Source organism: Diadema antillarum, unplaced genomic scaffold (assembly GCF_040938485.1).
Source record: "Diadema antillarum isolate AM-2024a unplaced genomic scaffold, OU_Dant_1.0 seq00000234_RagTag, whole genome shotgun sequence".
Taxonomy (NCBI): Eukaryota; Metazoa; Echinodermata; class Echinoidea; order Diadematoida; family Diadematidae; genus Diadema; species Diadema antillarum.
This window is the reverse complement of record NW_027271283.1, coordinates 1451177-1477466: the sequence shown is the minus strand read 5'-3', so window position 1 is coordinate 1477466 and position 26290 is coordinate 1451177. Positions and strand designations below refer to the sequence as shown.

Genomic DNA, 26290 nt, shown 5'->3' with positions numbered 1-26290 from the left:
TGATACCACTCACGGCTGTGTCCGTGAATTTACATCGTGAAGAAAAGTATCCCGCAGAAATACGAGACAAACCAGAATCCGTGGAAAAGTTATTTATTTTGTAGATACACCCATTTAATAATTCTACATTTGCTGGAAAAGCGCATTAATTTTCTCTTCAAAATAGAATGTATCGCCGTGACAGACCACAGGGCCCCGTCTTATAAAGCCTTCAAATCAATCACAAGTCCCCAAATCAATCGCAACTTGCCTTGCAGCACACAAAAAACTTGTGATTGATTTCTATCACAAGTTTTTATAAGACAGGCCCCAGGGGATGGGGACCCTGGACAGCTACAAAACACGCACACTTTGCCGATTCCCATACGGTGCGGCACGGCCAGTGTTGCCAGATGGTGATCTTGGTAACCAAAAATAGTGAAATTTGGTGATTTTTTGAAACCCTTGGTGACAAAATTTTATCCTGGTAACCAAATCCATATTTGGTGATTTCTGGTGATCTTTTGGTGATTTTTGGTTATCTTTTGGGGATTTTCGGGTGATTTCGAAAGAAATAAACAAAATCACCATGAAAACTAGTCTATTTTCCAGAAAGCATGGCGTAACACTTTCCCATAGATACATAACATGTGCGTTATTGTCTTGGTATACTGTCAGATCTTATACACACACAAAACACACATCGCACATTGTACGCAATGCATGTGTGTGACTGTGTGTACTGCACGCACACGCGCCGATGCAATGGTCGCCACGCTGCTGTCAGATCATACTCAGCTGTCTACTGCTGATAAAGCTACAAACCGCGGCCACCAGCTGTGCTGGCTACGTCATAGCAGGGAGGTTGGGACAGTGTTGGAAGCAGTACTGGTTGGAAACCAGCGAGCTCACTACTGATAATGAGTGTTCGATATAATTATATCAGTTTGTGGTTATCTTGTAGTTGAAACCCTTACCCACTTTCCCCAGATATCTCGAAAGATCTGTCTTATACTGGTGAGTTGCAAATCTTAAATACTCGAGTAAATGATAAGCTGACTCTAATAGCATCGAGTAAATCATGGTTAGATCTGTAATCGATATTTGACAAATGACAACTACTTGTATACTGTGTAGGACTGTGATTCTGTGTGCTGGTTGTGCGTGTTCGGTGGTGCTGCAATGTGCATTCACGCAAATGCAAATGGAAAGGATGACTAGATATCTACTAGTACTAGGTAGCTGCCTGCTACTAGGCAGAAGTGTTTGATTGACAACACTCATCCACTATGAGGACATTCATGCTGTCAGTGTAGGAACGGTTTTTATCCAATATCTCCTAAATACTGTTGATCAGTCATAAATCTTGAATTCTTCAGGAAAAAAAAAGAAGAGAGACAACATGAATGATAAGAAGGCTACTACCTCAATTCCCTCGAGTTGCATGAGAATATGTTTCTAGTAGGATCTAGACCACATAACTTTCGAGTTTCAAAGTGATGGCACTTAAACAGCAGTGGTGGTAAGTTGCTTTTTTGAAATTGTAATACATAACGAACAAGGACAGATTAAAATTAATCATAAACATGAAGAATTACAACTGATTAAATTACAAAACCTTAGAACTACTCTGTGTACTGATTTAAAAAAAATGAGATGTAAAGCAAAAGTGAATTGCGATTTATCAACCCTTGTCAACAGTGATATCTAATATTGTGATATTTAATTTATATCTTTGTTTTGAAAAGTAATACCAATATGTGCAATTACTATGCTATACTTCTACTACTACAATAGCCCCTTGCCCTTGTCTATCTCTGCACTATTTTCAGACTAGGCATATTCAGTATGGCCACACCACCAGCAAAGAAATCTAAGACCAAGTATGAGGCATCAAGAAAGTATTTGACCTCATGGGAAACTGAGTTTAACTGGCTTACTTCTGTGATGGACAACGATGTGAAATTACCATTCTGTAAATACTGCAGAAAGCAGCTAAAGCCTCATCATGCCTCCTTAAAAAAACATCAAGATACCCCAAGCCACGTTGCGGCGAGAAGAGCTATTGCAGGGAGTTCAATGACCAAATTCGCTACATGCAGTAAAAAGATCCAGCCTGCTGATGCTGTTAAGGCCGCCGAGCTTCATTTGGCTGTTACGACATGCTGTCATAGTCCTCTGAGCTCGATTGATCATTTGTCTGAGACGATCAAAAAGTATGCAGCTGGTAGCACTCTAGAGTCCATTTCGATACATCGCACCAAATGTACAAAACTTGTGACACAAGTTATTGCTCCTACCATAAAGGAGCAAGTAAAGGAAGATATGTCAGAGAAAGCATTTTCTCTGATAATCGACGAGAGTACAGATGTGTCATCAACAAGAGTTCTTGCCATCCTTGCAAGATACTTTAGTGAGGAGAAAATGGAAATACTGACCGTACTCTTGGGGTTTCAAGAGATCTGCGAAGCCACCGGCGAACAGCTCTTCAAGGCATTACAAACCGTTCTAGATGAGTACAATCTGAACCTCTCCCGTTGTGTAGGTCTTGCAACAGATGGAGCTTCAAACATGACCGGAGAACACAACAGTGTTTGGAGCCGAGTAAAAGAGGTTGCACCAAAATGCACACTCATGAAATGTGTATGCCATTCCATCGCATTGTGCGTACAGAAGGCATTTGAGGGACTCCCTTCAAATGTGGGATTCATGCTCTGTGAAGTTCCAAGTTTCTTCAGCCACAGCTTCTTGCGCCGAGAAGCATATAAATCACTCTATGACACATTCTGCGCTGAAGAGCTAGAGGAAGGAGAACTTGCAAGCAAGAAGATGCCCTTCAAAAAAATGTCTACAACTCGTTGGCTAGTCAGGGGGGAGCTCATCCGGAGGATTTGGGAACACTGGGATCCTCTGAAAAACTATTTCCAAATGGCAATGAACGAAGGCACGCAAGATGTCCGTTACCGAGCGAGGATGCTGTTCCACATGTTTGACGACAAGTCAAATTTCTTGTACTTTACATTCCTTGCACCAGTTGTGGAGAACCTAGACCGCCTGAATCAGAAATTCCAGGCTGAAAATGCATCACCGGAAGGGCTCTCAGATGCGTTAGACATGCAGCACAAGTCATTGAAGGAACGGGTGTATGATCACGGTACTGGTGCAAGACGTCCTCTGAATCTCATAGACTATGGTCACAAATTTACAGCTTAAGCAGTCAGGTTGCAGAGGGAGCCTGCCCATCTACAGATCGTAGACAATGTGAGAACCCGATGTGCTGACTTTCTTGCATGTCTCATATCTGAGATAGAAAAGAGGCTACCTGAGAGCAAGAAGACATTCCAAAAATTGTCATTACTTCATCCCAAGAATGTACTGTCGCAAATGTCATGTTGTGCCTTTTCAGACCTTCCTCTTCTTCATCTGTGTGAGGACCTTGATGTGGTTGAGGAACAGTACAGAATGATCCGCTTGCATCTGTGGAAGGAAGAGAAGATCTTCAAAGGCAGCATACCAGATGACAGCCAGTCCTTTTGGAAGGGCATTTTGAATCATGAAAACTCCGACCGACACAAGCCATACAGGACAATAGGACTTTATGCCCTCGGAGCGCTGTCTTGTCCCATCTCCAATGCTTCAGTCGAACGCATCTTCTCCATAGTGACATGGGCAAAAAACAAGTATCGCAACCAGCTTTCGACTAAAACTCTAGAAGCCATAGTCTTAACCAAGACCACTTTTGGCTGCTGTAATAAGTTTGAGGTCACTGCAGCAATGCTTAAAAGATTCAATGCAAGCATCTATGACTAGCTTCCAAGTGTATGCAGTAAACAGATGCGCATCAGTACGTTACGTTCCCTACAACATGAAGGTAAGTGGTTGTATTTTTTCAATTCAATTCAATTCAATTCAATCATAGTTTATTTCCGATCAACGAAAATCAAAACATAGTACAAAGTATACATGTCATGAAATGATATTTTTCAAACATTAAGGATTTGCAAAAGATTCATGTAGTATCCGAGATAAATTATATAACAACATATATTTATATATATATATACGAGGAGGATACTTCGTGGGCGTGCGGAAAATAGATTCGATATGAAAATAGTGATCCACTAAAAAGCAAAGCTTGTGGGACGTGGATCGCTAGAGCAAGATCAATGAATGTACACAATGTATGTTTTTATGAACGATATAGAAAAAAAAGCACTGTTAGAGCGCAGACCTCTGTCAAGCCAGCAGCTCATTTCCACCCATACACGCATGAACACGCGCATTAGTGTGGGTATACTGAGTCTTTGAATAATGCCTCCGCTGCCTTGAATGCAGACTAAGCTAGCCCACTTGAGATGGCGTTTGCACCCAAATGCATGATCTAGTCCGCGAGATCGTTGTGTCGCGATTAGTCTCAGTTTAGACACAAAAGATATACAAGTCCAGACCGTATTGGCTAAATATTCACAAACCATGTCAATTAGTCACGGCCAGTGCCGTATATACGGCACTGGTCACGGCTAATAGATCTTCATGTCGTCAACAAGTGAATCTCGTCGACCATGCTTTCCATCTCTGAATATCTCGCAAAATCTCGGATGCTGAAAAGGACATGCGCAAAAACCTGCGCGTACGCTAATTTTTTTATCTATACACACCTACAGCAGCAGCAGCAGCTCCCACAGCTTGAACTCCCTTGGAAGTTCATTGATCCTATATGCCAAAAGATTAAAAAATAAAAAAAAAAACTTAAAAAAAAATCAATTAAAAAAAAAAACTTCGAGAAAAAACATTTTCTCAGATTTGGTGATTTTTTGTGGTTTTTGGTGATTTTTCACAGGCCTTTTGGTGATTTTGTTCCGTTGGGACCTGGCAACGCTGGGCACGGCCACTGCACTGGCACCAGGGAGGTGTGGACCTCCCTACTGGCACCGTACCTTCCGACACTGCACACACATGCACATAGTCACAATGACATGAAAATGTATACAAACTCGATACCGTACAATCTTCACAAGCATTTGTACAGTACAATTCATCCGCTTAAAATATCAGAAACGGGGAAAACTACGAACAATGCGCGAAATATGCGTGGAATATCAGCGATTGTTCGCAAAAATGTTGCCGCTATCGCGTTCACGACGTACCGAGTGCGCTGTACATCACAGCCCTGTAGGCCGGCCCGCCGCGCCGCCCATCCGACTACAGTGCAGTTCGACTGCTTTGTGGGTCATTCCTTCTTGCCGATCGGCCGAGCTCGCAGTGTGAAATGCATGCGTTATTACATACGCACTACACACAGAAGCTACAGCTGTACTACAGTCTACAGCTAAGTAGAGGACGCAAGGCGTAAAAATTAGAAATGAGACGTCACGATTGGTAGGTGAATTGTCGATCTTTTCTTTTTTTTTTCGGCGGCCGAAAAAATAGTAAATATCAAAAGAGTCGATGCGGCAACTGAAAATCGATGCGGGCGGGGAGCGGGCTGGGACGAGAAATATGAATTTCTTGGTATTTTCAGCGCCATTTTGAAAATAGTAAATAGTAAAAAATTCGATGCGGCGGCCAAAATCGATGCGCGCGAGGACGAGAAACTGGTTTCTTTTTTTACTTGGCCTTATGTCTGTTATGCTTAAATTGTCACTTATCTATTTGTTTCTCTCTCTTTTTTTTCTTTTTTTTTTTTTGCTTTCCAGTACGTTATCTTACTGCTGAATGTTTCATTATTCTAGGCGTACAATGTAATTAGGCTTTTAGTCTTTTTTTTGTATTATAATTCTAGTCTATAGCATTATCGTCAGCACAGAAAGGATACATGCATGTATCGTGTACTGTGATACCTGTGCCTATTTTTGTTTAAAAGCTGATTTTTTTGTCTATAGAATTGGCAATAAAATGTGAAGATTTGTGTGTGTGTGTGTGTTTGTGATTAATTGGTACCGGTACCTGATTTCTTGGCGCTTGTTTTGTTTGTTGTTTGTTCTTGATGTATGATAACAATTTCCTGGCATTTGGGTATACAGACTACTCTTAAACACCCACATTTACACATGCATACCCACACAAGACTTCTAATACATGCAGGTTTCGTCAGCGCTATAACATTGAATGGAAAATACTAAATGTGTGTCGTTTTCAATTAAAAATTGTAGTACATGTAATTAAATGATAGACGTAAACTGACGTGAAACTCATCTGCCTTTCACATACAAGTCAATATGCTACAATAGGCCGCTTGCAAGAATTATTCACAATTTACAGTATATCCTGAAATGTCCACGAATCCAAGCTCATCTAGATCTAGAGATCTTCTAAATTTTACATAGATCTACAATTGTAGGTACAATGTTATGCCTGTAGCTGTATAAACATCACAATGATAGTAGGACATCGATACTCACATTTAGGTTGAAGAGCATTTCCCTAATAACACTCGATCCATATTGGTCCTAGAAATGCAAAATTTGCTCGACTTGTTGATGTCGCAATGCGCAGCATGCAGCGGTACAAGGTACCTATATTACGTTTGTACAGTGTATTATAGAGATAGCCCCATATCATACATGTATTACATGTATGTCAGCTTCAACTTACAACAAAACATATGCATGGGCACACAGAAAACGGGGAAAGCAGTGATCTCTGTTTATTGCACATCGTCCTTATTTACGAGGGTCAAAGCAAGAAGCAATCAACAGTCGCGCTTTTGCGTCCTTACTTTTGGGGACAATCATAGTTTTCTAAGCTTATATCGGTTTTTTAAGGACGCGTCCTCATTTATCGGGACGCCGTTCGCCGAGAAGTCGGCAGCTTGCGACGTCGTCACCGTATACGAAGACGACCCTCATATACAAACACGATCCTCATTCTCGGACCAGCACCCCTACTGGTAATGCCTGCTAAAGAGCTATTCATTTTTTAATTTCTTTGTTTCGTTCTATTCAAAGCATAAATACAGGAGAAATTTAAACTCAAGCGGGACAACGGGAGACTTTTGTAGATCCCCTTTCGGTGGGAGATCCCCCAATAATGCGATGGCAAAAGTGGGAGAGTTGGACATTTCATGTTGGATCCTGCCCACACATTGCCACTACATGTAGCCTACTGAGCTGAGTGATGATGACGCATGATGTCGCTTCCACTTCTTATCAACAAAACATAGTTAAAACTTACTGCTTACCACAAGAAATATAATAAGAAACTAGATTCCAGACTCAACTTCAACTTGGACTTGACCCGGCTACAAAACAACGTCACTATCAAGATCATACATCATCAGCAACATGACCTCTCTAACGTTAGAGCATAGACTAGTCTAGATTCTCAACTAGCTAGCAGCGCATTCATTGACATTGCAGTGGCCAGTGCAGTGCAATCAAGGCCAAAAGGGCATGTATGATGCTAATGCCAGTTACTAGACATTACCATCAAATAAAGCTTAAAAATCGGATTTATTGTACTTACAAATACTAAGAGGCTTTATGATCAGCTTTTCTGAGATCACTACTTCGTCTGTCTTTAGTCGCTCCAAATATTGGTAATGAATACAGTTAGATCTAAGCCTGAACAAGTGATGTTCTCGGTAGTTTTCTGGTCTGATGCAACGTGTACTCAATCCGCTATCGTCTCCGCCGCATACTAGTATGTCAGAGTCTCGAGTACACATGTGCGATGCGTGTGTGTATGTCAGGCAGGTGTGTGTTGAAAAGAACGTGCCGATCGTAAACGCAAACTAGCTTCGGAACAGGGACAAATACAGCATTGCCAATTTAAACACATGTGATAGAATGTTAATGATCACAACGACATCGGCGGGCCTTGACCGACAAGTATGTCTAATTCCGCGAAAAACTTCTCATTTATAATAATGATATTTACTGGGTCAATTTTTCTGACCCAGCAAATGCCATTATTATAAGTGAGAAGTTTTTCGAGGAATTAGACATACTGGTCGGTCAAATGCGGGCCATGAACATTACTGCTGATAAACCTGTCCATAGTGGTCCCCCGCAGGGTCTGACGAGCAGGTTCTGCTTGTACTAAATAGATTTTCTTTTTCCAGTCACGGTACAATTAAAGTTGTAGATTGCTTTTGGTTTCTTTTTGCAATCTTAATAAGCAATCAAATTACTGACAGTGGCAGATGGGAGGGGGGGGGGCGGGGCGGGGCGGCCGGGGGTGAAAGAGGTTTCTTCCGAGTCCCCCTTGGGATGCCAAGTGAAAATGTGATGTACATAGAAAAACGATATCACTATTGTGTGCAGACTCACACAGTATGTTCGTAGCACTCAGGCTCAGTACAACGAAAAAAAAAAATCATAAGATCTTTCTGCTTCTTCTTCTTCTTCTTCTTCTTCTTCTTCTTCTTCTTCTTCTTCTTCTGCTTGTCAGCCGATTTGGACGAGGAAGTGGCTGCAAAAATTGTGAAGATCTTTTGCTTTTTTGTTTTGTTTTCTTTTTTGCTTGTCATAACCCATCGTCACTGGGTCAACCCCCTCTTATCAAAAACTAGATCCGCCGTGACCGACTTTCTTTTTTCAATTGAACATTTTTTTTTTCAAATATTCCACTGAAAGTGTACACTACGAGATCATTATATGAATTTCAGTTTTTAAAAAAAATCCTCTTGTGGGAGGAGGATACCCTCCTGCCACCGCCCCCAGTTTAAATATTAGATATTACAATAGTTTGAAAAGCAAATAAGAAAGTCATACAATGATTAAAGAAGTTAGTTTTTTGTTGGCATCTTTTTTTTTCTTTTTGAAATTTTGACTCTTTTTTAATTGAAAATTGTATTCCATCCAAAGTGTATGTGCATTGACAAATAATGAATGCATTCTCTTACTTTTTATTGAAGATTATAATATTCCACCCAAAGTGTGCATCAGATTACCGTCTCAATTTGAAGTGTTATTCTAAAAATGTATAAAAGCTACTATTGTGAGAGCTAGCGGGTATAATCCACCTCCCACATGGCTCCCCTTGCTCAATTTTTAAGGGACCAGTGAAAGAAGAATCATACCACATCTTCACTCCTCTCTTTCGTTCATTTAAAGGGATTGTACAGTACTGGTTGAGGTGAGGATTCAGCTTGTAACGTTTTGCGAGATATTTAGAAACTAAGAAAATGTTAAAGAGCATACAATTCTAAGGGGGATCAAAAGTTTTCATGATGAAAATCGGTTTTGAAATGACTGAGATACCTAAAAACAAGGAAAAACAAAGAGATCCTAATAACAGTCGTGGCCTGTCAATTTTATTACGATCGCTTTTTTGGATATCTCAGCCATTTCAAGGCCAATTTTCATAATTACAACGTTGAATCCTTCTTGAAATTACATGCTCTTTCATATTTCATGAGGTTTCTCATTATATATATATATATATATATATATATATATATATATATATATATATATATATATATATATATAAACCTGAATCCTCACCTCAACCAGTACTGTATAGTCCCTTTTATATGCCTAATATGCCTAATATGCCTTCCGACTGAATGTACGAATCTCAAAGCCTGGGTATAAGTTCGAAGTTCGTCCCGTTATTGCCGGCAACCAGCAGGGATTGCCTGGTGGAATTGCATGACAGGTTCAAATCCCACTGGTTCTTTTTATTCTGACATGTTTGTTAAGATTGTATAGATCGGCAGTTGCGATTTTACAAATTTCGTTTGTACAGCGGGAGACAAACTTAAGAAAAAAAATCATTCCAAAACCAAAGCATTGTCACATTTTTCTTTGTTGTTGTTGTTGTTGTTGTTGTAAGAAGTTTTCCAAATATTATACCCAAAGTGAGCACAATACTGTTGAATAAAGTGTATTTAAAAAAATCTCCCTTCTAGGGGAGTTGGGGGAGGGGGGAGGGGGTGGTATCCCCCGTCCCATCCCACCTTGGTGGCTCCTCCGCCTCCTCCTCCACGGTCAAAATCTGTTCCTTGACATTATATTTTGCTTCTGCAACAATGCGTTTGCTCCCCGCATGAAATATCTTTACGCTCAGTCAAACATAAATTATACCCTCAAACATAACCCTATCCCTAATCCTCACATCAGACTAAACCTAAAACCCAATCACAATCCTAATCTAGCTTAGCCCTTAGTCTTCGGAGAAAATGATACCGGAGCAATTGTCGCATATAAAGGAACAATGTGTCGCCGAGAAAAATCACCCAAAAATAAAAACTGTGCAGATATAACACAGCCTTCTATTCTCTGGATATAACTATGAATAGCACCACCTCTTGTTCCTGATTGAGAAACATAATACTACAGTGCTTTTCACACACACACACACAAAAGGTAATCCAACTTCGGAAGGCTAGTTTTCCATAATTGTCAGCTATGGAGAGTGCAATGTTGGTTGTGAGTTAAAGGACTCTTCATCCTTCCATTGATACTTAATTATGTTGATAAATGTCACGCATGAATGAGCACAGGAACTTTAAAGACAACAATGACAAATTGCACTTTTTCCAAGTTTGAGTGTTATCGTGAAGGAACAATGAATGTTTCACTGAATGGATGAAATCTGTCAATGAAAGTGGTCAAATTAACAGGTGAGCCTCCATGCACGACTGCAGATCTGTGTTTAGGGTTTCCTCTATTTTTGTCGAGTCCACCGGAGGTGAGGGGAGACTAAGGGATCGCCTGCGGCGTCCGTCCGTCCGTCCGTCGTCTGTCCGTAACGCTACAAAAACTTCAATAACTCTACTCTGGGCTTCAATTGCAATCAAACTTCGAGGGAAGAGGGGTCATACAAAGTTTCACATTTTACCATATATGAAGGTCACCTCAAGGTCAAGGCTCACAGGTAGGGGTCAATGAACATTTAGAGCCCAATGTTAAGTTTTTATGGCGCGTTTCTATTATGGGTCATAACTTTTGATCCATAACTCCATTTGTGACCAAACTTGGATGGTAGATGTCCCCGGTTGGGGAGTGGATGATCACCACAAGGTCAAAGGTCACAAGCAGGGGTCAACGAACTTTTAGAGCCCAATGTTATTTTTTTATGGCGCGTTTCTATTATTGGTCATAACTTTTGATCCATAACTCCATTTGTGATCAAACTTGGATGGTAGATGTCCCTTCGGGAGTGGATGGTCACAAGCATATATATAGGTCAACAAACTTTTAAAGCCCAATGTTAAGTTTTTATGGCGCGTTTCTATTATGGGTCATAACTTTTGATCCATAACTCCATTTGTGACTAAACTTGGATGGTAGATGTCCCTTGGGGAGTGGATGATCACCACGAGGTCAAAGGTCACAAGCATGGGCCAACGAACTTTTAGAGCCCAATGTTAAGTTTTTATGGCGCATTTCTATTATGGGTCATAACTTTTGATCCATAGGTCCGTTTGTGACCAAACTTGCATGATAGATGTCCCTTGGGGAGCGGATGGTCACCACAAGGTCAAAGGTCACAGGCAGGGGTCAACGAACTTTAAGGGCCCAATGTTAAGTCTTTATGGCACGTTTCTTTTTTTGCCATAAATTTTACCCTTTCATATCTCTTTTTATCTGTTATCTCTTTTTTTATCTGTTATATCCCATTCGCGTACAATTTCTTGTACGTGAATGGGCGAGACACATTATGGCACTTGCCTTGTTTTTTAATGGTCCATAACCATCAACATGGCTACGTTATCGATAACTTGGTCACTCCGCTTAAACAAATTCTTAGAAACCCACTATCCATTTCTCTCTCTCTCGCTCTCTCTCTCTTCATATTCATGGTTTGTCGCTGCAAGCTATGTGTTGAATATAAAAAGAGAAAATAGATTGTATGGGTTTGGTCGTTGTGAGAGTGAGAAAGTTATCGAGCAGGTGACCATGATAAAGGCTATGGACCATGAAAATTAATGTTTGAAGAAATCCAAAACATAAACCCAGCTAACGTGCATTCGTACAGGCTGACCTATTTATTTGGCCACATTCATTGACAGATCTCATCCATTCAGTGAGACAATCATTGTTCTTTCATAACTCTTTTTTCTGGATCTAAATTTTGGAATTCTTTTGAGAGTAGTACCAGGTATTGATTAAGTTTTATAAGTTTTATCACTTTTAATTTGAAACTAAAGAATTTCTTACGAAATTCTAATTCACCACAAGAAGTTATTTTTTGAAAGCTGTGATTTTCAAGTTGTTCTTTTAAAATCAACATTGTTCGTCTTTTCATACAATCTCATCCCTACAACTCCCCCTGTACCTTGGCGAGGCAATGCTTCTCTTACCTGACGTGGCCTGGTTTGACCCACCACCTTCTCTTCCATCTTCCTTTTCCTGTCCACTTTAGTCTCTTCCTGTCATTCCTTCCAATCGTATCTATCTATCTATCTATCTATCTATCTATTTTTTCTTGTTCTTTACAAAAGAGTTAATTGTCTGCAGTGTTTGTGCGTGCGTATGTGTGTGTGTGTGTGTGTGTGTGTGTGAGTGAGTGTTACGTCTCTCTCTCTCTCTCTCTCTTTTTCTCAGGCAATGTGGCCAGTTTTGTTGGTTTTGCAATTAGTTTGAGGGGACTGCACTATACTACAAATCTGATTTTAATCAGCCCCCTTCATTTTCATCCATTTCAAACTTTGTTTCATATAGTATCTCCCTTCACTTCATTGACATGAAAAAGGCGTTTAACACCATGGAGCATTGCACAATGATAAAGAAGCTGCACTCATTGGAGTTTCCAATGAAGGCCTTCGCTGGTTTGAGAATTACTTGTCTGGTCAACAAATACGTACATACTTTTGTAATGCAATGTCAGATCCCCTGGAAGTGTGTTACGGAGTACCACAAAGTTCCATTTTGGGGCCTCTCCTCTTTACAATCTATATCGATGACATTGTCAAACAGATTGAAGTGTGCAGTATTCATCTTTATGCAGATGACACTATTTTATACTTTTCTCATTCTGATGTTAATCAAATTAAACAGGCTATCAACATTGATTTGAATGGTATAGATGGATGTGTTTAAATAAGTTGAGTTTGAATGTTGATATAAAACTGAATGTTTGTTGATATGATCACCCGCAATGTTAAAAAGATGCAATATTTAATGTACAGGTAAATGGTAAGCGTATTCAGTCCAAACAAATAGTGAAATATTATTCTGATTATTATTGATCAAGAATTAAAATGGAATATTCATATATTAAAGAAACGTTGTGTTTGAAGATAAATAATTTGAAAAGGTTTTTGGGTCGTCTTCGTTTCAATTTAAATGAACAAATTATGAGGATAATTTACAACTCTATAAACCTTTGTTTGATTATGCAGATGCATACTTTATGATTCTGCCAATAGGAAGTATACTAATCGATTACAGAAATTACAGAACAGAGCGCGGAGAATGATCCTGAGAGTCAGTCCGTATATGCATATTTCGAATCACGTTATTCATCAGACACTAAATTGGGAATCTTTAAAAACACGCCGTTTAAAGCATATTTTGTTAAAGGTATTCAAAACCCTTAATAATTTCAGGGCTCCTTATTTGTTGGACCGGTTTAATTTTGTATCTTATCAATATTCTTTACCATCGTATGGAAGATTAACGCTGTCAAAGCCTAAAACAGAATATTGTAGACGCATGTTCGCGTACCGTGGGGCATCAATGTACAATACTGTTCCCTTGGATATGATATATTCATCATCATGTAATTCCTTTAAGAAAGCAATAAATAATTATGTTTTACACTGGATGTTATGATAATGTTCACGTATCTTTGTATTATGTTAATGATCATGTTATTATATGGGGAGGGCTGTGGGTGGGGGAGGGTACATTGTATATTGGTAGCCGGTATGGGGGGGGGGGTATCATTTTCACAAGCTTTTTTTTTTTTACTGTTGTTTTAGTTGATTTTGTACTGATGTATCAATTTGTTGTTCGTATATAAGACAGTGTGTGTATAATTAGTTTTATTGTATGGAGTTTCGACTGTTGTAATTTTTCATGTGAAGTTGGACCCCTCGGAAGACCAGCACGGCCATGAAGGTCGAGCTGAGCAGGGCAATCCATCCGTTTTTCTTCAGTTATATATTCCAGTTGTATTGTATCATTGTTATTTTTGTGATTTTACGGTGAATAAATAAATAAACAAACAAACAAACAAACAAACAAACACATTATGTTGGAGATGAAATAAACAACTTGAAATTGTGATTCGCTATACAAGTTTGTGATTTGCAACTGATTGACAAAGTGTTGCCCTACATCGACGTACGACGGAAGAATTTCATGAATTTTGAAAGTTTGTGATTGCTTATGTGATATGAGCGATTGAAGTAGAAATCACAAGACGGCGTTCTTGCAGCCGAGTACAATACCAGGGCGGGGCAACGGGGGGGTCTCGGTCCACACCTTTTTTGCATAATACAAACGTGTTACTCGCATGGTCTAACCACTTGTGGTTAAACTTCTTCTTCTTTGTGTGTGTGTGTGTGTGTTTATTTGTTTGTTTGCTTGTCATTCGATTACCCCCGGAAAATTATATTTGTTTGCTTTTTGTTTTGTTTTTGTTGGCTTATTTGTTTGTTTATAATATTGTTTGTTTGTTTGTTATGTTTGTTAGCTGAAGAAACCCGGAAATGGCACCAGAATCAGACTGCTGCCACATTTAAAACGTGGCGCCGCGCCGACATAAGTTGTAACATACAGTAGGCATATTCAGCTCTACATAAGACCTAAATCTGTCTCTATTTTTTTTCTGTTCTTTTCTAATTTAAAGAAATAACCAATTACGTATTGTCGAACTTGTTTTTTTAATTGAAAGTTTTCCAAATACTCATCCAAAGTGTGCACCTTAAATAAATTGTTGAATTACAATTCTAAAATTCAAAAGCTCCCCTGTATCACTCATAGAAAGTCATTGAAAATTCACTCCAATCTTTTCTGTCTCTATTTTTATTTACTTGGCTCTTACCCCGAAGAACTTTTTTACACCACAAACAGGGGTCTTCGCTCAAAAACAGTGAAAATGCTTTAGTGTCTGCATCTTGTCAACAGGGGATTTTCGTTTGAACACCTTTATGCCCCCCCCCCCCCCCCGGCCTGCAGTAACTGAAGGTATCCGCAAAGATGTATCTTTGTGTGTATTTTAGATGATTTACTTCACACGATTTATCATCCACCAGCACGTACATGTCTCACTCTGTCAGCGAGCTAGCTATCTCAAACAATCTTGAAATTGGCAACGCAAAAGCGACATACCCTCGACACGATAGCTTCAGCTTAATACAATCATTATTGTCAATTTGGTGATGTTCAAAAGAAGTCTTTGTTATACAAAATCTTTATTTTTTATTCCCCTCTTTAATATTTCAAAATTCAATAAGTAAATAAAATATATCATAACTGTTTTGATAATGGCTAAACATGTGTCTTAATTATTGATTTGTGTAAAATTTGTACATATTGCTTTAACTTACATTTGTACAATTCACCCACTGTACGGTCCTTTTCGTCCTTTTCCTCGTGGGCTGTATACGAAATGAAGTTCAGAGGACAGGTTAGAAACCGCCATTTCCACCTTTCCCCCTTGAAATGTAGACCATCGTTTTTATAATGAATGGCTAAATATATTAAGAATTAATTAGGAAGCTTATAAGTGAAGTCACATTCTCCGATGTATGTTAAACAACATAATTTGTGGTGTGCCATGTCCGACTATCGAGTCGCAAGTCGATTAAACTTACTGTAGTTCGTACATTGCACGTAGAATCTATGTAACAGCACAGACGTACACGTAGGGCCGTAGCTGTACACACACACTGAAGTCCGCAGCCGGTAGCCGGTTACAGCATGCAGCGGTTGCTGCATGCTGTGTTGCAACCGTTGAGTGTAAACTTTACAGCATGCATGATGCTGTGGAGATTCAATATGAAGTAAGGCAATGGAATATTGAGTACCCACGTATCACCCACCCACCTTTCACTATCATCACGCCACAGCATATGTCATGTTGGGGATCTATACGCATAATTAGCATTCGTCATTCAGCAGTAACGTTAGATGGCGCTGTCGCGCATGTACGGTAAGGGTACCACCTATCGGCAGGGTACCTCAACATCTGCACCCTGTGAGGCTGTGTATCATGGCTGTTTGCTCATAGAACGAAAAGGTACGCGCGGGATTAAGTGCCATTAGCTATGAAAACAATAAAAGCGAACAAATGGAAATCAAACCCATTAAGAAACTAACAAACCAAACTAACTTAAACAGTCTCAATTACACATCCGCTCAGTAACAATGCATGATTGTGAAATTCACGTGTATTACGTATGGAGGGAGGGGGTGCCGATCGTAAGGTACCCTTTTCAGCCGCGCGAAGAAAATGGATAGCATGCACTAAAATTGCGTTATTTTCCAACGGAGATTCAGAATCAACAGAACGGTCACGATATTCAAAACTGCAGTATTTATGGCGTATTTGAGGTAAAAATTTGGCGACTTTGTTTTATACTTTTGGAATAAACAAGCTGCAGGTCCTTAGGGTGACGATAGGTGGTACCCTCAATCATACATCGTTTTCTACACACGCAGTTCTCAACTTCTGACTCTAAATAGTCTGAGCCCATTCATGACGATCGCTAGCTGTAGCAGGTATGACAGGGGTGCATTGATATCATTCTTTTCAAAAGTAATACGGCCGTATGTCAAACAACATGCTCGAATCACAAACCTGAACTACTTTTGCCTTCCTGTACGTGGGTCTGCGTGTGCTACCGTGGTACCTACCGCTAGTAGCCCGAGGAGGATGATCTCTGTTCAGCACGCTAAGTCGAAATTTCGCACTTATTTGTCGTGACCTTTGGTGTATTGTGTACTTAATCCACATTGGGCAAAATATGGCAGTATCGAAACTTCACTTTTTTTTCAAAATTGAAATGTTTTCTGATTTTTTGAAAGGAAAATTTATCGCCCTCATGTTAACGCACGTGGTAAGAACGGTACACGAAATGGACCTTGTAATGCCTATTTCTGTGAAATTGGCTGCCCGATCGGAGCCCGTGAAGATCCTCGCAGTTGCTGCCGCGGGAGTTGCTATGGGTGTTGTGTGATTTACGACTGCCCGCGGACGCCGCGCAGGCCGCGCGCTGGCTCAGTGCTAGCGAGCTCTCTACTTATGATGATGGGCGAATGAAAGCCACCACTACAATGGGAAAATCGGGTACACAAAAAGTTATTAAAATGCGAGATTTTTTCAAGAAAACGAAAAATTCGACTGATTTAAACACTGTTCATGTCTTTATCACATATCAATCTACGGATAATTGATGTCATTTCATGGCTTGGTGTACATCTGATTTTCTTATGGTTTAGGCTAGCATAATATTAATATGACCGAGATCCACAACAGTAACACTTGTTCACTTTGTTATGAAGCATGATGCATAAAAACTAACACATCTCCACTTTGCACATGATTATCATGACGTGAAAAATGCATGATCGGATGCACACGATGCATGTGGGGTGCTGTGCTGACACAAGCTCAATATCAAATGAATGTTGTCACCAATAATGGCAGTGTCATGGCAATGGCCAATGCCAAAATGTCAATGCACCCTGGCCCTACCTGCTAATCTGAATACAAGTGAATATAAGTTAGATTTTGAATTTTGTGCCTGACTGTTAGTATGACTGTGGTTTAAAAAAGAATAATAATAATAAAATAAAACCTGTTGGTTTGAAATGCTTGGAAAAGAATTCAAATTTCATAAAATTCAGATTTCCAGACTGCTCTCTGCTGCCGATTATAAGGTAAATGTAATTTCACCAAATTGATGTGGAAAAAAAGTGGCATACAAATTTGTAAGTCAACTTTGGAAAAATGAAAACTGACCAAATTTTACCACTTTCTGTTCCTCTGCTAATGAATCTACTGCCAGCTATGGTAAGTTCAAGCACATATATCTCTTGCGGACAAACCACTGCAAGTGTGGTGGGACCAAATTACAATTAATTAATGATTTGATGCAGTGATTTGGGTGTTGTATGAAAGGGAATTTGTCATAATTTTTTTTTTTTTATTTAAAATTATTTTGAGCAAATTTCTTTTTACAGGAAAAGTATGAAATATCTGTAACATATTTCAAGTAGCAAATAACAAAGTAAAAGGCTTATTGTGGTTCATGATCCCAAACTTCTACTTTTACATTCACAGCTGACAGAGTTCTTGGTGGTGGGGCGAGAGATGCCCACTGAGAAGCAGCCGCTTCCACCTCTCTTCAAGATGAGGATCTTTGCGCCAGACGAGGTCACCGCAAAGTCCCGCTTCTGGTACTTTGGCAACCGCCTGCGGAAGATGAAGAAGTCTCGTGGAGAGATCGTTGGCTGCCAGAAGGTATGCTTACGGATTAGTAGAGCATTACAAACAAACAAATATACATTATATTTTTGTGTATTTTACCCATAAGTCGAAATGTGAATTTATTTAGATAAGGTTGTCATACTGATATCAGGTAAGTGCCCATTCGTTGGCTGACAATAAGTTATTTTCTTCTTGCCATCAAGAATAAATTCCCTTTGTATTGTTATCTGGATTTTGTATTAATTTTGTAATTATGTCTTTTTATTATACTGTACTTTTGTATATAACTTTGTATGCATTTTGTGTTGATCTAATGCTGGACCCCTTTGTAAATCACCTTTTTTTTTCACTGAAAAGGCTACCCTGTGAAAATAGAATGGAATAAATAAATATATGAATAAATAAATGAAAATGAATAAGTTAGCAAGGAAGCTTGTATGTGGCAGAGTAAAAGAAAGTGGTCCAGGTTGGCTTTTTTTTCTGTGCTGTGTATCATATTCTCAAAAATTTATTTAGTGCATTATTTACACACACACACACACACACACACACACACACACACATTTTGAAGAAACAAATACAGTGTATTACAATGCCAGAAGGGATACCGAGTATGCTAGTGTTGTTTTCAAGCTTTTTCTCTGTCTTTATAAACACCACCTAAAATGTGGGAAAAGTTATTTCATGAATAGTCTTGTATTTACACATACACATTTTGAGGAAGCAATAATTTGATGCAAGAAAAGATATGAGTATGATAGTGTAATTCATAAGCCTTTTACGTATTTCAACAAACACCCGCCTAAAACCTAGATAAGTCATTATGCGAATGATCTTGGGGATTTTGTATCAGGAAATATTACAAAACAACAATTTTCAGTAAAGCTGCCATTTGAACAGACCTGTGTGTTCACACTTGAATGTGATCCGTCCTTTCAGATCTACGACAAGAAGCCCCTGAGGATCAAGAACTTTGGCATCTGGCTGCGCTACGACTCCAGGAGTGGCACCCACAACATGTACAGGGAGTACCGTGACCTCACCACTGCTGCAGCAGTCACACAGTGTTGTGAGTTGAAAACTTTTGAAAGCTGAAATTAGCTCTCGGTTCATTCTCAAGATAATCTCTCAGAAAAGATTGTCTTGTGCAAGTTTTGTGTAAACTGGTTTTGAAGAGTGAAGTATGTGAGTATTATGTATGCAGAAATGTTGTGCTTTTATAAGGATTCTTTCTGTGATGTCAATCTTTGTGGAGGAAAGTTGTCAATTTTCTCTATGTATTCTCCTGTTCAATATCTTGCATTTGAGTTTTGTTTGCAGACTGGACGAAAAAAAAAATAATTTCCACTCTGCAGCATGCACATTGAAGGCAAAGAAAAAAAAAATGTTGACAAAAGTTACTGAAAAATGGGGAAGTTGAGTGCAAGTTATTTTCCTGCAATTTCGAAACATGTCATGTATTTATATATTCATGTATTAGAATATCTATTTGATATATAAAAAAAAAGTTTGCATGTTATTTACCCACATTTTCAGTTGATTAGAATAGAAAATTTGTTAAAATTTCCACACTGAAATATTTCATGTTAAACAATTTGTATGGCATCAGTTGATAATGGTAGCAGTTTATCTTCACCCCCCCCCCAAACATTGATACAGGAATATTGGGGGGGGGGGGGAACCTTTGACCTTTGGGGAAAATGATTCAACAGAAATCATCAAGTTGCTTCAAACAAAAGCGTGTGTAAAGAAAAAGGAAAAAAGTGAAGAGACATATGTTTGTAATTCAGTAGTGGTAGCTACTCTGAGTAGATTTCAATACTAAGTTTTGGCTTACAAAATGTTCTTGTGAACAGATCGTGACATGGGAGCGAGGCATCGAGCCAGGGCCCACTCCATTCAGATCATCCGAGTGGAAGAGATCGCTCCATCCAAGTGCAGGAGGCCCCACATCAAGCAGTTCTTGGTGAGTTGCTGGTCGCTGAACCGCAAACTTTGTTTCATGTGCAAGCTAACGTCACAGAGTACAGGAAAATCAAACGGAGCAGGGAATGACTCTTTGAAATCTCACAACTAACTGAAGAGAGCTATGGCAGTCTAATTCATGTGCATATTGTCGAGTGAGAATGAGAAGGGCATTATGGTGCCTCAGATAGTGTGGCTTTAGTGGCAACGTAACGCCCTTATCATTCTCATCTGATGATATTGAAACAGTCGCCATTGCATGTTCAAGTGACTCCTGTTACGACTAAGCAGTTTTATTACGTTCTATCGCAGTTTCATCAGAACGTGAAAATGCAAAAACCTAGCGTTCTTTCTTCTGCCTCTAATATCCATACTGTTTCTTGTCAACCAAAGATACTTTAGTGTTCCCATTGTCCATGAGCAGACACCACAATTATTGCACCATTGTAGACAAAATTATGCTCACAAAATTTTGGTGCAAGGCACGAGGCTACAGCACCCAAGTCTGGTTTCCTGTATATGTATATCTCTCATTAAAACATGTAGGTGTCCAAAATATCTTATGCCAAAACAATTCAGCAGTCAGAGGGGGTATTTGAGGGATGAAAAGCCGGTGAATTTAACAGGCTGTGAGCAATCCACAATTATTGCCATGGATACTGTGCTGGTAATCAGGGTGCACCTGAAGACTACCAGAGACCAGATTGTGCCACCCGTGTTTTATCGTCATAAAGAAATCCAACTCAAAGTCTAACATTAGTGCTTGCCTGCCAACATCGTAAGATCCTAAATTGTCATGCATAAGTAAACCCTGTTTGTTGCACACATTTCCTTCATCTGGAGCCAGCCATCATTCTAGATAATGACTACTGATTTCTGGAAAAAAAAAAAAAAAAAAAAAAAAAATCCGGACAATTGAAAGACTGCAGTACATTTTGAAGATTATTTATTTCATAATAGCATGTGCACATGTGACTGGAAGTGTCAAACATCATTTGGGATCTTCTCTAAAATTGCATGGACAACCTCGTCACTGTTCAGGCATTTGCCCAGTGTTTGCATCATTACTTGATGATAAAAACTAAGTATAAATTGCTGAACTCTTTTCTCTCAATAATGCAGTCCAGCATATTTCTCAGAAATGAGTGTCAAATTACAGTATTTTGACATTCTTGTGACAACTGCAGAGACTCTGAACTCCTATAGTACTATGTAGTCTTGTGCTTATGGTCTTAAATGTGAAGTTAGTCGTATTTGTCTCAAATCCTTGCTTGTTTTTTTTTTTTATCCAGAACTCCAAGATCAAGTTCCCGCTTCCCCATCGCACCCAGAGGCCCGCCCGCCCCATGTTCACCACCCGCAGACCAAGCACATGCTTCAAATAAACTGGACTCAGGCTGGTCTTCGCTGGCTCACCTCATTCCACACTACACTCTGTTACAGCATCATAACAGTCGCTCCCAGCGTGGGGGAAACAACATGCCCATGTATTTCAGAGACATTTCGTCTTCACTAATTTGCTGGTGTATGAATTAGACACCCAAATAAAATCAGGGTGAAACCAAAGTGTTGTGTGTTATATGTCTTTTGTTCTGTCAGAGAGAAGTGTGTTAGTTTGTGAAGAAGAAGAATTTACAAGTTTTTCTTGTTCTAAGTAAGACATGCCAATTGAAAAAGACTGTGAGCACTGTCATGTAAGCACTCACAAGATAAATGGTGTATCTATCTTACATGACACATAACTGATGCTGGTAACCTGGATCATCATCCATATTTGAAAGAAGATTTTCCCTGCACAGATTTTGTTGATTTTGAGTGTGCTCGCTAACCCGCTACATATTCTGTTTGTGTGAATGTGGCTGCTAACTGCCTACACACTTTAGGCTTTGTTTATGGCATGTCTTACATAATTCTTATTCCCCATATGAAGACCTAACCTGAAATGACATACTGGTGAATACTGTATTCAGGAAAATAGTTTTCAAGGACGGGGGAAACTCGATACAATGAGAAGGCTTGGACCGAGTCGTTTTCCTTGTTATAGAAGATATCTTGTTATATCAATAGGTATGAAAAAACAACAACAACATAACATTAAGACATCAATTTGCACATGTGGGACTACATATCACGTTTCAATCAATACTGATAACCTGGTAATGTTTGTGAGGGAAATACTCGCCTTTATGGGTAAAAAGATGTTTTTCGCCAATGAAATCCAATATCAAGACTGTGTTTCTTAGTGGCTGTTTGAATTTGTAAATGTATAGCTTGCAGTCATGTCACGATCGTCTGTGCATTGGTATGTGGTTATGGCACTGGTTATGGCAAGGGTGTTGTGTGTGGAAAGCTTAAACATGTTCTGCATAATGCTGTGTGTGTATGTGACACATTTTGAATTTTAAATAAAATGTACTGTATGTACATTATGCCTGCGTGTGTGAAGATGAGAAATTCCCCAGTAGGAAGCCAATCACAGCATCAGATTGCCTCACACTTGTTATACGTCATAATGTCATGTATTCATAGGGCCTTACAATACTCCTAGCACATTTTCTGCATGTATACATACAATAATTGCAGGCCCGTAGCCAGGGGGGGGGGGGGGGGGGGGGGGGGGGGTGCGTCGGGTGCGTACGCACCCCCCCCCCCCCCCAAAAAAAAAAAAAAAAAAATTCTGAAAGGTCCACTTTTTCATAATAACGGTTTTTAGCAATTCTCAAGATGACAATCCAAATAAATATAAAGACACATTATATGCTACGTAAATGTGGAAGAGTACGTTTAACAATGTTAAAAATAATTGTACGAAACCCTTTTGTTGTATGAACCATCGGATCTTCCCCATGCACACAAACACAAATGTTATGTATCAATTTGTGCGAGCTATTATTATATTGGCACTGCATGCCATGGCCCTTGGCGCGTGTGACCGGTGTTTTTTTTTTTCCACTGGCCGCCCGAGTACGTGCGATTCGTGGATGACATTGAGGTTGACACTTGCATTTTTTCACAGGAACAGAGGTAAGTGGATGAAAATCTAATAGCCTCAAGTTTACATATATGATAAAAATTAAAGAAATTTCCTCGAAATTACTATACCGGTAATCGAAAACCTGAGACATTTTATATCTACGTCTCACAAAGATATAGTACATGTATATATAAGTACATGTTGGCATGATAATGCCTGGGGATAGATTATTATGTCAACTATTTTCCATTATGAATGCATGCTCCAATCAAATTGTGAAAAGATGGTCATGAATTAGCATTTCTTACGAACGATCAGGAGAGACAAAACAAAATGAAAGGCCTGTCTTACTCCAGTTCTCTTGTAACACTCATTGGGCCATTATGCATGCCTAACGAATTATAACAGCTGCTTTTTCTAGCCCTTTTGCTAGTACCAACATTCGAGAAAAGATCATCTATCAAGTAACTGTACGATCTCTGTGCATAATCTAATGCTTTTAAACACACACTTATTCATATTTTTCATAAAAAACACAGGTAATGAGCCGGATTGGGTTAAAATTCTCACTTACAGCTTTGTAGAAGTCTGAGTCAACAGTATCACACAGTACTTCAAGACGTATTAGTACAAACGATTTCTTGAGCCTGCACCGTTTGAGGCTCTGTTCTGGATACGGCGGTAGAAACTCATTCTTTTTTGTTGTTTATTTTATCATTATTTACTAATCTCTTTTCTAACTTACAGGTAGCGGATTTCTTTGCAGGCCAAATTCGGAAATGTACTGTTGATTATTACTTATACATTTTCTCATGTTGTGACAGTTCTATTGGTTCTCATTTTAAAGTGAGCCAAAACGTAAGAACATTCTCACTTATAATTTCCAAAGAGTATTATGCAGACACGCAAACTCATTTTAGTTGTATTTCATTTAAATGTAATGGGTAAGAGGGTATGAGAGAGAATGGAAAGTGCTGAGCTATGAAGTAAAATGGTAAAGTAAAAAGTTTGTCAGATAGTATTACAAAAGCCTGAATATTGCAAGAGCTCCGGAGTAAAAACAGTCAGTGAAAAACCCTATGTATGATAGCATTGTGAGAGCGTTAGACTGCATTGTGATGCATCGTTATTTAATTTACATTCTTTATTGATATATTTTCATAAATATCTCAGGTAATGAGTCGGATCGGATTACAATTCTCGCTTACAGCTTTGTAGAAGTCTGAGTCAACAGTATCACACAGTATACTTCAAGACGTATTAGTACAAACGATTTCTTGAGCCTGCACCGTTTGAGGCTCTGTTCTGGATACGGCGGTAGAAACTCATTCTTTTTTGTTGTTTATTTTATCATTATTTACTAATCTCTTTTCTAACTTACAGGTAGCGGATTTCTTTGCAGGCCAAATTCGGAAATGTAGTGTTGATTATTACTTATACATTTTCTCATGTTGTGACAGTTCTATTGGTTCTCATTTTAAAGTGAGCCAAAACCTAAGAACATTTTCACTTATAATTTCCAAAGAGTATTATGCAGGCACGCAAACTCATTTTAGTTGTATTTCATTTAAATATAATGGGTAAGAGGGTATGAGAGAGAATGGAAAGTGCTGAGCTATGAAGTAAAATGGTAAAGTAAAAAGTTTGTCAGATATTATTACAAAAGAAACTCATTCTTTTTTGTTTGTTTATTTTATCATTATTTACTTATCTCTCTTCTGCTAACTTAAAGGTAGTGGATCTCTTTGCAGCCCAAATTCGAAAATGCCTAGAGACAGCTAGTAACCAAATATGCTACTATAATTTAATAAATAAGAAATAACCATTCCAGTATGTATCTTAGTGTGCACAGTAAGACAGATAAAATCAAATAGGAAAACATCTGAGCACTAAGCCTGAGGTCTGAATTTGCACTCAACTTCTTCCAATGGCTAACGGATGTTTAATTTTTGAATTTCACTGACCTCCAAATTTCACAAAGAAAACCTTCTTAGCATGATGGATAATATGACATTTGACTGATATTGGAGATGTTTGCGAATCGGATCTACTACCTTTAATATTATTAAATCTAAAATGATTATTTGAAAGTTCGGAAATGCTGGAAATATCCTACCTCAAGGAGGCAAAATATAAATGGTTCACATTTATAATTCATTTTGTTTTAAAAATTTTCTTATTTATTTTCGTTTTTGACAAACTGGCATACCAACGGCTGATATACTGTATAGTAAAGTGAATGTTTCATCTTCCAAACAGCATCCAATGGGATGGAAAACTCCAACTGAAAGGTGGACACCGTGACCATACTCGCTAAAGAAAACGCGTAATAGGGGTCGTTTTTTCTCACGGATTAGATGGAAAGTGTGATGTACGAGCGAATATAATCAAAGGGTATCAAAAAGGCCAAAATTTGGGAAAATGGCATATTGTTCAATCATGATGAAGTACTTCTTTAGGGTGCAGGAAACATTTAAGGAATACTTGTTTTTAAGGCCCGAAAAAATCATATGATCATTACTCGTTTAGGGGCCATTTTGAAAGTCCATGTATGAGCATGGTGTCCACCTTTTAATTGTCGCTACCCCTCCCGGGACAGTATCAAAGGACCGTTTTGTTAATTAACGCAATCCCCCCTTCCTTTAAAAATCCTGGCTTCAGGCCTGCTAACGTGGGTATACAATAGAAAAAATAAAAGTTAAAACAACACCAGGAAAATCACTATTCTCAATTTTGCGGCGCGCTATGCGCGCAGAGTCTTGAACACAATTAAACTTTGCAACTTCCTGGCAAAATGAGTTTTTACTATTTCCTAGATGAAATACCGTAACACGATTGCATGCAACAGACAAAAATACAAATTTCCTCAAGACTTTAAAACGTCATTAAAACAGTCAAAATTCACAATTTGCGGCGCGCTTCGCGCGCAAATTCTTATACAACTTTTGTAGTTCGGTCGTCCAAAGAATATATATATATATATATGTATATATATATATATATATATACATTGTGTGTGTGTGTGTGTGTGTGTGTGTG

At 38.9% G+C, this 26290-nt stretch overlaps 3 protein-coding genes across 3 annotated transcripts in view; 2 read left to right on the top strand and 1 right to left on the bottom strand.

Annotated features, from left to right (window-relative positions):
* The window catches only part of LOC139729339 (exportin-T-like), a 115627-nt gene extending 108029 nt beyond the window's left edge, over positions 1 to 7598 (bottom strand). The window contains exon 1 of the mRNA XM_071640266.1: positions 7444 to 7598. The gene's annotated coding sequence lies outside the window, so the exon portion shown is untranslated. The remainder of the gene's footprint in view (positions 1 to 7443) is intronic.
* Positions 399 to 3192, top strand: LOC139729361 (zinc finger MYM-type protein 6-like). The gene is made up of 2 exons (XM_071640288.1): positions 399 to 996; positions 1812 to 3192. The coding sequence occupies exon 2, from the start codon at positions 1828 to 1830 to the stop codon at positions 3190 to 3192; it is 1365 nt and encodes a 454-aa protein (XP_071496389.1). The 5' UTR covers positions 399 to 996; positions 1812 to 1827.
* Positions 7599 to 15463: 7865 nt separating the features above from the next.
* Positions 15464 to 21843, top strand: LOC139729326 (large ribosomal subunit protein eL20-like). The gene is made up of 5 exons (XM_071640252.1): positions 15464 to 15507; positions 18166 to 18345; positions 19252 to 19381; positions 20169 to 20278; positions 21570 to 21843. Exons 1-5 carry the CDS (start codon positions 15490 to 15492, stop codon positions 21660 to 21662), a joined length of 531 nt encoding a protein of 176 aa, XP_071496353.1. The 5' UTR covers positions 15464 to 15489; the 3' UTR covers positions 21663 to 21843.
* The last annotated feature ends 4447 nt before the right edge of the window (positions 21844 to 26290 follow it).

What these genes read in the sequence shown, in the direction of transcription:
- LOC139729361 (XM_071640288.1), top strand. Translation starts at nt 1,828, where the DNA reads ATGGCCACACCACCAGCAAAGAAATCTAAGACCAAGTATGAGGCATCA.
- LOC139729326 (XM_071640252.1), top strand. An exon ending in AGATCGTTGGCTGCCAGAAG is followed by an intron (nt 18,346 to 19,251) that starts GTATGCTTACGG and finishes CCGTCCTTTCAG; the next exon opens with ATCTACGACAAGAAGCCCCT. An exon ending in CCCACATCAAGCAGTTCTTG is followed by an intron (nt 20,279 to 21,569) that starts GTGAGTTGCTGG and finishes TTTTTTATCCAG; the next exon opens with AACTCCAAGATCAAGTTCCC.